We start from the raw sequence: 12,399 nt of genomic DNA, 5'->3' as shown, positions 1-12,399 counted from the left end.
GAGCACAGGGGAAAAAGTACTTAGGTGAAAGAATGTCTGGAGATTCCTTCGTGCCAACATTCTAGCAGACCTCCTTTAATTTGCTATTATTTCATATAGCGCCAGTAACCATTCCCTCATCCGCAAAGGAAATATATAATCCAGCTGTGGTGGCTCCAGTGAAAACCACATCTGTGGAACACTGGCAGAACTGGCAAGGCCTCTCCAATCTAGGCAGTGTCAGACTAGGCAGTGTCTGAACCCAGCATGCACATGGTACCCTGCTCTGAAAGTGCAGAACTTTGCCAAAACCGGATGCTCCTTTGTATGCCGACCCAACGGTTTTCAGATAATCCACACCCATGAGAAAGAGACTCTCCTGAAATACTCCTTCCAAGCCTCTGCCCTCTCCAGGGTGGTGGCCTGTGCCAGAGGCCTTGTTAATGTCAAACAGAGGAAGGAAAACTGGCACTCCTGGATTCTGGGGGGCGGGGGTGGGGGGGTTCTACCACACAGGATAGCTGGCTAGAAAGAGAAAGATAGCCACCATGGGTCACCGTCCTCTTCCTTCTCTGGAGTTGGAAGCCAACGTACTTCTGGGCACTGGGTGATAATATTCCAGGAGTCCCCGTAACACACACACACACACACACACACACACACACACACACACACACACACACACACACACACACACACACACACACACACACACACACCTTCTGTTTAGTCTATCCCTGTATCGCGCGGCGGCAAGCATCTTATTTCTAAGCCAATTTTCCATGTTCAAATCTTCCTAGTCCCAAGTACGCCCCAGGGGTTTAGTCTACAGACATATAAAGGCAAAAGGCAGCGTCTCCAAGCCTGGACAGACTTTCACCCCAGCACAGAGCTTGAGGCTACCGGGGCTGGCATGTCGCTGGCCCCGAGCCCACGGGTCCCCGTCCACCCCAGACAATAGAGCAAGAAAATGAAATGAAAAGTGGACTTACTGCTATGGCTTGCAGCCTCTCCTTGTGCAATTCCGCCTCTGCCATCCTGGAGAAGGGCACACGAGCAGGGAAAGAAGGAAGAAAAACAAAACACACGCTGTAGTCACCCAAGGAGATGGAAGGACACGCGTGGGGGTTCGATTCGACCCTGGGGACACCCAAGGGGCGCGTGGGGTCCGCACCTAGGGGGTGGGGGGCGGGTAAAGCTGTGCGCAAGTCTGGCTCAGAGCTCAGCCTTGGGTCTCTACCGGCACGGCCGCCTGGCTGCGCCCCAGCGCCGCCGCGAACTGCAAGATCCTAGTCTCTACCGCCACCGCCACCACCGGCCGCGCCAGCCGGGGACGTGGGCCGCCCACAGCCTCCGGGAGAGCGCGCTCGGCCGCGTTAGGTCCCCGCCCTGACGTCTCCGCGCCTCGCTCCGCCCCTGGGGTGTGGGGGACCCGTGGCCACCGCCGTCGCTCGCGAGTGGGGCACCAGGAGCGCGGGTGTTCAGCGAGCTGGGGGGGTTGGGGGAGGGCGGCGCACAGCTGGTGCGCCTCGGTTAGCCACTCGCGCTGCGCTCAGGGTCTAGACAAGACCAGGCGGCGCCTCTGCTCTGAGCAGGGATGCCAGCAGTAGGGGCCTTTGGCAGAATGCGGGCCCCAGCACGTGTCCCTACATGCCGGCTGCGGCCACCCAGTATCCCCAGAGCCTTCTAGCTGGATACAGATGCATGGGCTCCACGTGGAGACGTTTCCAACAGATAAATGCCGTCTTGTCCAGGTGCTTCAGAAGGCAGGGCCTTCAAGGGCAGGGTTTATCACCCTTCTGGTGACACACCAACTATAGACAGCTCAGGGTTTGAAGCCCTCTGGCTGTCTCCCTGGACAACTAAGTCACTCTGAACCTCACTTTCCTTAATCTGAAAAAAAGTGAAGGATTACAAACGACCTCCAGAGACATCCTGAAAACTGAGTGTGATAGAAGCCTGGGGCGATTGCTCAGTGGGTAAAGCGCTTAAGGGAGTTTATATTTCCAGCACCCACGTAAAGTGGTCATGGACATACCTGCAATACAAGGGAAGCCCAAGAGCATAAGCTCAGCACTTCTCTGATGTTGGGGATATGAAGACAGCCGGATGCACAGCCCCATTAAGAAAAGTGTTAACAAGAAATAGTCCTTTTCCACTTAGCTGTGTATTTTAAAGATACCAAAAAAGGAATGATGGGTGCTGAAGGCTAGGAATACAGCCCAGGTGTAGAGTGTTCTCCTAGCCTGTACTGAATTAGCCCTGGGTTGAATTGGGGGTGGGGGCGGGGAGGGGGATAACGGCGCCAAAGAAGGTGAATGTAGATAAAGTCAAACTATATTTTAAACGGTTGACAGCAAATTGTATACGATGTATATGTAACACTAATTAGTTTTCACAAAATGGGGACGAATGGGGAGACGAGGATGGGAAAGGGCCTAGGTGACTCTTCGGAAGCCATCGTTTGTCAAGATCTGAACTTTAAAGGAGAAGAGTTAGGGTTGAGCTACCGTAATCAGTGTAATCACCTTGCTACTCTCTCGGCTAAAGAGTAGCCCAGATGAGAAGTCAAACCCAGGGGGAAGTCAGCCAAGGGCACAGATGAAGATCTGACGAGCAGAAGGGAAAAACTAAGAACTTTCCTCGGAAAGCCACAACAGGAGGACAGGGAACTCCGTCAGGGCCACGTGCTTTCCCGCGGCTCAGGAGAAGTTAGGCGTGGCACTGCGGAGGAGCAGTGTATGCTAAGCCAGGGATAAGAAACGACAGGAGGAGGAAAGCCTTCTGGAGTACCAACAGCCTCTTCCAGATCTTGGGAAATGTGGATGGAGTAGGAAGACAGTCACCGGAGAGAAAGGGTTTTTAGATCAAGTAAGATCTGAGTACTTGTGAATCAAAGGGGATGTTAGACTGGAGAGATGCTGGAGGAAAGGGAAAGACACTTTAGGCAAGGGCGGTCTCAGGCTGGACAGAGACGGGAAGAAATTTTGAGTTGGAATCCTATTGAGAAGCTGGGGGAACATTGTCTTAGTTGGCCTGCCTGTCCCCAAAGAGAGAAGTGACTGACACTGATGGAATTGGAGGGTGGAACTCCATTATATTTGAATTTATTTTATTATTATTATTATTATTATTATTATTATTATTATTATTATTATTATTATTATTTGGTTTTTCGAGACAGGGTCTGTCTGTGTTAGCCTTGGCTGTCCTGGACTCACTTTGTAGACCAGGCTGGCCTCGAACTCACAGCAATCCGCCCGCCTCTGCCTCCCGAGTGCTGGGATTAAAGGTGTGCGCCACTATGCCTGGCTCTGTTGAATTGATTTATAAAGGAGCTGTGGGAAATGGGGTGGCGGTGGGGGGGGGGGGAATCTAAAACATAGATCCTGGGCCTGGATGGCTCAGTGGTTAAGAGCACTACTGGCTCTTCCAGAGAGCCCAGGTCCAATTCTCAGGACCAATGTGGCAGCTTACAACTGTTTGTATTTCCAGTCCTAGGGAATCTGATGCTCTTTTCTGGCCTCTGTGAGCTCTGCACCACACATGTGGTGCCCAGACATACATGCAGACAAATATAAATATATATGCATATATATTTAAAATTAGATCCTAGGCAGACATCTGCATTAGAATTTTATGAACACGTGCACAGAATTAAATCTCTATGTGGTAAGATGGGGACTACAGAGTCATTTTCTTGATGGAATTTGCAGGACCAAGACTCATGACCAATTGTGTGTACTTCCACAGTGGTTTTAAAGCACCTGAGACCCACTACTCTATGGTTATATATGCCCATAGCTGAGGACTGTCAAAGCTGGCATGGCAAAAAGTCAAAGAAGGGAGGAAATTTAGGAGGTCTGATACTAGATTTGGGCCAGTTAGGAAGTATAGCAGACACAGGTTATTTTTAGCTGCCCAACTGGTCAACCCTTTCCCATATTTGGGGGGAGGGCGGCATGTTTAAACCATATGAGAAACAAGTCATAGAAGTGGAAGAAATGGCAGGCACCTGCTTCCCCAGATCTACCGGAAGCTATGCATGGCCCGCAATCTGGACTTAGCCAAACACATGCACCTGCCAAGAAGATTGAAGACAACATATTTGAGAATTCTTTCAGGCTGGTAGCTTATCTTTGGCCTTGCCCGTGAACCAAGCCTCTTCTAAAGATTTCTCAACTCTTCTGCAAGCTGCCAAATGCAATGCAAGTGCCTATTCTTTCCTTCCTTCGTCAACCAGAATCCATTTCAGTCGCTTGTAACTAAGGACCCCTAGTGGAACAGGAAGACATGTGAAATGGATGGCTGAGGCTCAGCCAACAAGCAGAAGGAGACTATTTTCTCTCCCAACACTGTTCCATTCCAATCTAAATTCTAGCATTTAGAAGCCATTGAACCCACCATAAACATAGACATGTATAACCCAAATTATGTCTACTTTTTTAGACATGGTCTCATGCAGCCCAGCCAAGCTCACTGTGTAGCTGTGGTCAGACTTGAACTACTCCTTCTCCCGCCTTTATCCCTCTGCTGCTAAGATTACAGGCGCACAGCACCACGCCTGGCTTATAGGCTGTTAGGGATCCAACATCGGGATTCTAGGTCAACATGCTACTAAGTAAGCTACACTGCCAATACACAGTCACTTTGTAGTTATACAATACTAGGTATTAAGTGATGGCTTGATTTTAGAAAGGTGTGACGGTCCATCGCCACAGCTATATTGACTACTGTTGTCCTTCCAAACATTTAAAATTTGGTGTTATACATTAGAGTAGTGCATAATCTGTGCCACCAATCAGCAGGTCCGATTGGGACACTAGGTTGTGCTGCATGAGTGCCATCCAGGTGGTGGCAGAGTTTCTTTGATAGAGGTGCCACTGTAAAGCATCACACAGACTGCATACAGAATGGTAGATATGCAAAATAAATGTTTTGTTGATAAAAGTTCCAGGGATCTATTTTAGGGCAGGAGTCCTTTGGGGATTGCAGATGAGCACAGACTGTTTTCCCTGTGGGGGAAAAACAAGAGCTTGGTAAGGCAAGAAAGACTTTGCAAAGCCCGTCCTTTAATAACAAGTCAATGTCTTGTTGGGTAGTAGCTAGGAGTGTGCCGTTTATTAGCAAGCAGAAGCTTTCCTTACCCAAAAGTGATTTAAAAGGCATGCCAGCATCTCCCAAAACATTTACGACTATGTGGCCTTTTATAACACATGCGATATGTAGGGTCTAGAGGGAGAAAAAGGACATAAAAGTAGAGGGAAGACTATTGGGGATGTAGAAGGGGAGTTGGGGGTACTAAAACAAAAAGGATAATGGGGTATGTGCACAGTGAGAGTATTATATAAATGCATGGATATGTCATCATTAAGCCTCATGGCATAGTTAGTATATATTATCTTTTAAAGTACATAATAGCTACACAGAATCCAAAGGAGGAAAACTGTACTCGGTGATCCCTTGGCTCCTGTGTTATCAGCACTTTGGAAAAGTTGATGGGCCTTCAAGGTTGTGCTGTTTTTCTCTGCGGAGTCAAATGATAGAAACGCATAGGGAGTCCCAATGGAGCATGAAGACAGAGAAAGAGTAAAGTACAGAATGCTAGAGTGAGAGATAAAACAACCTGGAGCTACTTGAGTGCAACTAGAGACCAAAGCCTCTGTGCAGCAGATTGGGTGGGAAATCCGGCTAGGCCTGCACATTGGTATCCGGGAAATGGCTTCCTTTCCTACTGGTTGGCTTTGGCAATGGCACTCTCATTTGACTGATGTGAGTCGCTGAAAGGAGCAGGGTAGCTTAAAGACAGTGAACAGGACTTAGTGTTGGGTGTTTAAGAATCATTCCACACACACCTGACCACAGTGTGCTTGGGGGATAATGTTGTTCTACTCACAAGCTAAAAACTTTGGGAAGTGGAATTAGGAGGTGGGATGTGGGCATGACATGGAATAGACATGAATTGTAAAGACAAATTGGAATTGTGGGCACCTTCTAAGGGCACTGAGAAATAGGGATAACAGATGTCAAAGGCGTGCATGGGCCTGGTGCTGCAGATGTGGTGGATCTTAAGGGCTCAGCCTAATCATTGATATATTCAAAGTTCCAGACCAGCTTGATTGCATGCCTTGGATTTATCCAAACATCATTTAAATGCATTTTCTAAATGAAAAAAGGTGGTCTATCAATATCCTTTATTTTTTATTTCATTTTACGTATGTGAGTTTTTGTGTGTATGCCTGCCTGTGCACTGCACTAGTGCAGTACCTTCACAGGCTAGAAAAAGATATCAGAATCCCTGAAACTGAATGGTTGTAGGCCATTGTGTGAATGTTGAGAACCAAACTTGGGTCCTCAGAAAGAGTTGAAAGTGCTCATAACCAACAAGCCCTCTTTCTAGCCCCAGAAATTTCTTTACTAGATTCTCCTTCTAATGATTAATGTACATCTATAGTCATCTTTTGTAGTGAATTAATTTAATACATCTAAATAAGAATACTTAAAAATTTTTTTTCCTGCCTCTACCTCATGAATGGGGATATAGGTGTGTGATGCCATCCTTCCTTTTACATGGTGCTGATGACCAAACCCAGGGTTTTATGCATGGTGGGTGAGCATTTTACCAACAGAACTACATCCCCAGCCCCAGAAGAGAATTCTCTAAGTGGTGGTAGACTAAATCTTAGGAGAAAATGGGAAAATAATTATTTCTGAGTATTTGAGGAACAAGCCCATGCCTACATATTAAAAGTGCTCAGCTGTGGAGCTAATTCCAGGTTTGAGGTGAATCAGTTACAAACTAGAAAGATCTCTGGAAAGGTCAGATCTACCCTAGCCTGGTGATCTGATGCCACTAGACACAGTTGGGTCAGTGGCTTCACAGAGAGCTTAGAAGCCAGTCCAGCTTGTCCTAGCACAATGGCCATCATGTGCCCTGTCAGCATGGAATCCCATTTTGCAGTGTGGTCATCGACACTTTCATTATTATCCATGATTCCATTATGTCCCGTGCATTCTACAAGTCAGCACTGCTGACCAGAGCAGAGATTTCCTGCAGGCTTGGCAGTGGGGAGATGATGGGCTGGTGCCACAGTTCTATCCAACCCAATGGCTGGGGAACCAAGAGTGAAGCTGGACCAGCCTAGCCTTTGTGCCCACCATCCCACAGAGGCTGTCTCCTCCTGGTGCTCAGTTCATGCAGAGGAGTCAACAAGATCGGCTCAAATGTGGCTTCTTACTGAATGAAGCGCAAAACCTCCCAGATGGGACCCCTGACAAATTACTTCCCAAGAGCAGCCTGGAGTAGAAAGAACATGAGACAGGGGCTCAAATCCAAGCCCTCATGCTCACTGAGTATGACCACATACCAGCTACCTCAGTGCTCTAGGCAACTTTCCTATGTACACATCAGGGACCACTTTTGTGTTTGTAGACTGGAAGTAGGGCGAGCCGGCTACCCACCTGCTTCTTGCTAGCACTGTGGTAAAGGGCCGGGACGAAAGACAAGACTCCAAAGCCAGTGTCTAGTTAGCTTTCTGTGCTGAGATAAAGAACCACAACCAGAAGGAACTCGGGGAGGACACAGGGGTTTATTTCATGATGTTCCATCATGAAGGGAAGTCAGGCAGGACTGGAGGCAGGAACAGAGGTAGAGATTGTGGATGAACGCTGGTTACTGGCTGGCTCCCTCGCTTTCTACCTAGGACCACCTACCCAGGAGTGGAACTGCCTCCAGCAGGCTGGGCGCTCCCACATCAAATATCAGCCAAAAATGCCCCCACAGATTTGCATATAGGCAATGAGATGGGGGCTTTTTTTTTCAATTGAACTTTCCTTTTCCCAGATGACTCTAGCTTGTGTTAAATTGACCAAAAATTTAAAATAAAATAAAATAAAATAACCAGCACAGTTGTGACTAGGGGGTGTGATGATGTTATTTGGGGCATGTTTGTGCAACTGCAGTAGGATAAATGCCTGTGCTCTGGGTCCTGGATGGGTCTCCAAGAGAACTGAACCAGTAAAAGGAACTGACCATAGGCATCTGGGATTTCTTTGACTCCTAGACGACCCCTACATCCTACGAAACTGAAGACAAATAGATCCCCAACCTGGTCTCCACATTTAGTCAGCTTAAGGAGATGCAGAAAAGGCTATAGGGGTCTGAGGATGCAATGAGAGAAACAGAGAAAGGCAGCAGGGAAGGAAACAGAAAATCTTGGATCTGTTTCGGGCCCGTTGCGTGCATGCCAAGCCTATATTTGAATGCTATTTGGCACGCATCTGCTTCCACGTGTTCTTCTTTTTGCATTCATTCAAGGGCTAAATTTATCCCACTAGAAGGGAAGGCATACTTGAGGAGGTGGGGAGAAAAAGTTGTAGACACAAAGGCGGCTGTCTGTTGGGGAGCCAGAAACACCAGGGAGCTCCCTGAAAAAAAAAAAAAAGGCAGGGATCCAGCACTCCAAGGGAACCTTCCCAAGACCCCGAGCACAGGTCTCAAGCTGGCCTGGCAATGGACAGCATCCAATGGCCTTCCTGTGTAGGAAAGGTGTGAGTGGGAGCCAGACTTCAGATCTGGAGAAAGTTCTCTGACTCTCGTGAGTTCCCAAGTCTGACCCAGCCCTTCTGCAGTTTTCCAGGCCTTTCCTGAACAGCAGTGTCCGTCCTCAGGATTGCTGATGAAGAACTGATTTCACTTTCACTGTTAGAAGTATTAGTGCAGTTTTAGGAGGAGCAGCTTGATAGGATGGGTGCTCAGAAGGAGAACGCTGTGTTCCAGCATTGGGGTGGAATTGAGTGCCCTGCAGCCATCACTGGGGAGAAGATGGCTGACCCATGCTGGAACTGGGGAGCCCCCTGGTGCTGCTTTGTGTCTTTTCTTCTTTGTGCTCGGTTTCCCACGTGGCTCTCTAACTCCTTACATGCCACTCACCCCAAAGCCAGCTCTTGTTATAGCGTCTTTGGAAATGGACAAGTCATTGCAACAGGTAGCTTTTCCTATGTGCAGTTCGTTCTCTAATGGGATTTCAGCCTTTCCCATAGAGCATACAGTGGCTTTCTGTCTGAACTCTGCCTCCATCTTTTGTGAGACATCCTTCTCTTTCTTAAAATGAGAAAGATAAGGGAAAGATGGATGGTCCCCAGGACTCTGGGGGGGGGGTATCCTTTGTTTTAGGCTCAACTAAGCCACCAAAGCATCTTGCCAGAGTTAACCCCATATTTGGCCTCCAGTTCACTCTCCTCCTCCCCAGAGAACTTGACACCTTCTTCTCTGTTTGTACCACTCCAAATTTGGTGCTTTCTCATACCACGAGCTATGCCTGGAATGCAGCCTCCCCCTCCCTCTTCTAGCTTTCCAAGTCTCCTCTTGTTAACTTCACAGAGTTCTCGAAATCCCACCCACTCAGGGTATGCCTGTTTGTCCCTTGGGGAAGAAGTGGTTATCCCGCCTAATTCCTAACATAATATGCCACTGGCAAAATGATGGCTCCACATGTCATGTCCTTCTTCCTAAACTCTAAAACTCATAGTCACAGCCTTGACGATCTTGTCGCACAAGCCACCGTGATGTTCATTTATAAGTAAGGAAGCTACTTAAGCTAGGAGAAGCCATGGATTAGAGAACTCTGGGAGAGAGGGGGGATTTCATGCCACAAAATGCATGTGGAAATGAGTTCTCTCTGTCTCTCTGTCTCTCTGTCTCTCTCTCTGTCTCTCTCTCTCTCTCTCTCTCTCTCTCTCTCTCTCTCTCTCTCTCTCATCTTTCTCTGTATGTGTGTGTCCTTCTACTTTCTTTTGATTAATTAAAAAAAAAAAACTCCATCCAAAGAGTGCCTCTACACTTTAAGGCAGGAACAGGATCCTGCTGTGACTGTTAGTAAGGACTGAGTTTTTTCCAAGTGCGGGCAGTATTTCCTGCATAATTCCTAAAGTTTCAGGAACTCTCTGAGTCCTTCCAAGCACATCTCTAGAAGGCCCATGGATTGCTGGTTTAAGAAGCTAACAAATGAACAAAAGTCTCTGCTCCAGAATGAAGCATATCAGAGGACAAGGACGATGGTGTTGTCACTAAGAACCTGGAAGCTCACCTTGGTCATTCATACAAGCGCATCAGAACACTGAGAAACTCCTGCTCAGCCCTATGGCCCCAGATCCAGCCAATGGGGACCAAGGGCTGTCTACTTATTGTCTGTGCACTAAGTGGGTCCTCCCTGCCACTGAAAGCTGCTGGCAGAGAAAGACAAGACATAGAAAAGAAAAGCCAGCAAATTCTCTCCCTCGGAAGTCTGCCTCCGCCTCTGCCAACTTCCTCCTAACCAAAGTTTCCTATCTCTTCCAGTCCACCCAACCTGGGGTCATCCAGGCTAGCCTTTTCTCTGCAGCTCCACAGAGCAGGGGACACTTCGCTTCGCTCTTACCTCCTAAGATTAGCTTGGAACTGTTTTCTGTTCTAAGTGGAAACAAAAATAAAACAAGAAGAGAGCTCGCTTAAATAAAACTGAGCGCGCTCATGACACGGTAATCACATGGCTTGTCCATATATCTCTCAACCAGTGTTAGGTTCTGCTTCATTAAGCACCATTATGAAGAACCTCCAGTGTTCACTAACTCTTTTCTAAAGGCTTGCCCAACTTCCCCCCACCCCAACCACTGTTGGGTGAAGTCATTTGACTTCCAGTTGGGGACTTCCAGCCAAAATTCAGAGCTTGATTCAAAACCATTGGGCTCTCTGCTTCCAAGGAAAACAGTCTGTCACTGAATTAAAGGCACTGTTAGCTTGGTTCAAGCCAAAACAAATGCAGCAGATTTTTCATTAATAAAGAGACAGCAGTCTTTCAAGGTGGTGACCTAATGAGGCAAGCAACAATGGTATCTGGTTTCAAAACCCCAGCCCTCACCAACCTCAGAGCAGCCTTGAGATTTCACACTTTCCCTCTGAGCAAAGAAAAACTCAACACTCGATAATCCCATTATTTATAAAACTATGTAGCAGCCCTAGTCTACAAAAGCCAGATATTTGATAAGAATATGGCCATGGGAGTGGACTGGGCAAAAGCATGTGGTTGCCCTTTTACTTTAACAAGAGTCAAACTAGGGTGTTTTTTTTTTTTATGAGTTGTCATAAGACAGAGACAAATTGACTCAAATAAAAATCTGAGTTTGCAATTATTTTTCTAAATGAAGTAAAAGCTTGAACTGAAGAGTCGATAAAGTATTTTGCAATGGAGTAGAAAAATTAATTTCATATGCATGTGGTACTATGTCCCTGGGTCCACTCTAAGTGCCCAACCAATGTTAACTAGTGAAATCTTCATAACATCCCTAGGAAGACAACACTGTTTTTATTTATCCCCATTTTCCGGAAGAAGAGATTGAGGCACAGACGGCCTGTGCTGGTCCAGCTTCTACACGCATGTGTTATCGTATCAGATGCTGAGCTGGCTACAAGGATATGCTTTGTGAGACTAAATGTTGGAAACATCCAGCTTCCTCTTGAAGCACTTCACCAGTTCCGAGGAATAACATTTCAGAAAGCAGTCAACTGAGTCAACATCTCCCACCCTTTCCTTCCATCCTCTCTTCTCCTCCCCTGCCTCCCTCCTTTCTACCATTCCTCCTCTCATCTTGGCATACATATTGGGCTTATACTTTATATGAGGAAATTTGCTGGAAATCAGTGGTCCCCCCCCACCCCACCCCCACCCCCCGGGAAAGGAGACAGTGGCCCAAAGCAGAGAGATCCGTCCCACTATAGTGTAGTGACAGTTATCTTAGCTTCAGGGACTTTCTGAAGAAAACATACACAGGAAAGGGAGGGAGTGGCTACTTTAGGTGTGTGAGGAGGACTTGGCTAGAGGGGGCGTTGACGTCATGTAAGCACTGAGGGGAAGGTGTTCAGGTTGAGGGACCATACGGCTGTGCTTCGGATAATGGACAAGCGGCAAGGAGTCCATCGTGGCAGGACAGAGGGAGCAGGGGAGGCGGGTGGGACAGGAAGCCATTGAGTGGCTGAGCTGAACTCAGGCCTTCTGAGGGGTGGTACAGGTTAGGGGGTGAAGTGTGGTACCTGGCTGACAGATGGGAGGAAGGAAAGCGGGGGACAGGCATGGAGATCTGATAGAGACTCCTGAAGAAATCGTTGGAGCTGGGTGTCCTGGTGGGCGAAACAGTGGCAACCTGTGGAGCTCCTGTCATCCATAGCAAAAGGGACTCCTAGCAAGTGTGTGACAGTAAGATGATAGGGGCCACGGTGAGGGCCAAATGTGTACCAATAGAACTGGTGCCTGAAGCTCCAGGAAACCTCACCTTTGCTTAAAGGAGAAAAGGCAAGGAGAATACAGGGGACATGGGAGAAACAACAGGGATGTCAGGAGTTCAAACCACGGCTTGGATGCTTACAGAGCGCAGAGTAAACCCTGG

General features: G+C 47.6%; 1 protein-coding gene across 6 annotated transcripts in view; it reads right to left on the bottom strand.

Moving 5' to 3' along the window:
* The window catches only part of PALM2AKAP2 (PALM2 and AKAP2 fusion), a 463,139-nt gene that overhangs the window by 321,976 nt on the left and 128,764 nt on the right, over nt 1-12,399 (bottom strand). For all 6 annotated transcript variants that reach the window (XM_084781901.1, XM_084781897.1, XM_084781900.1 and 3 more), the window contains exon 2: nt 972-1,017. In XM_084781901.1, the coding sequence (XP_084638027.1) occupies nt 972-1,017 (46 nt within the window). The remainder of the gene's footprint in view (nt 1-971; nt 1,018-12,399) is intronic.

This window comes from Acomys minous, assembly GCF_964271855.1.
Source record: "Acomys minous genome assembly, chromosome: 1".
Taxonomy (NCBI): domain Eukaryota; kingdom Metazoa; phylum Chordata; class Mammalia; order Rodentia; family Muridae; genus Acomys; species Acomys minous.
The sequence above is the reverse complement of the archived record's forward strand: the minus strand, read 5'-3'. Positions and strand labels throughout refer to the sequence as shown.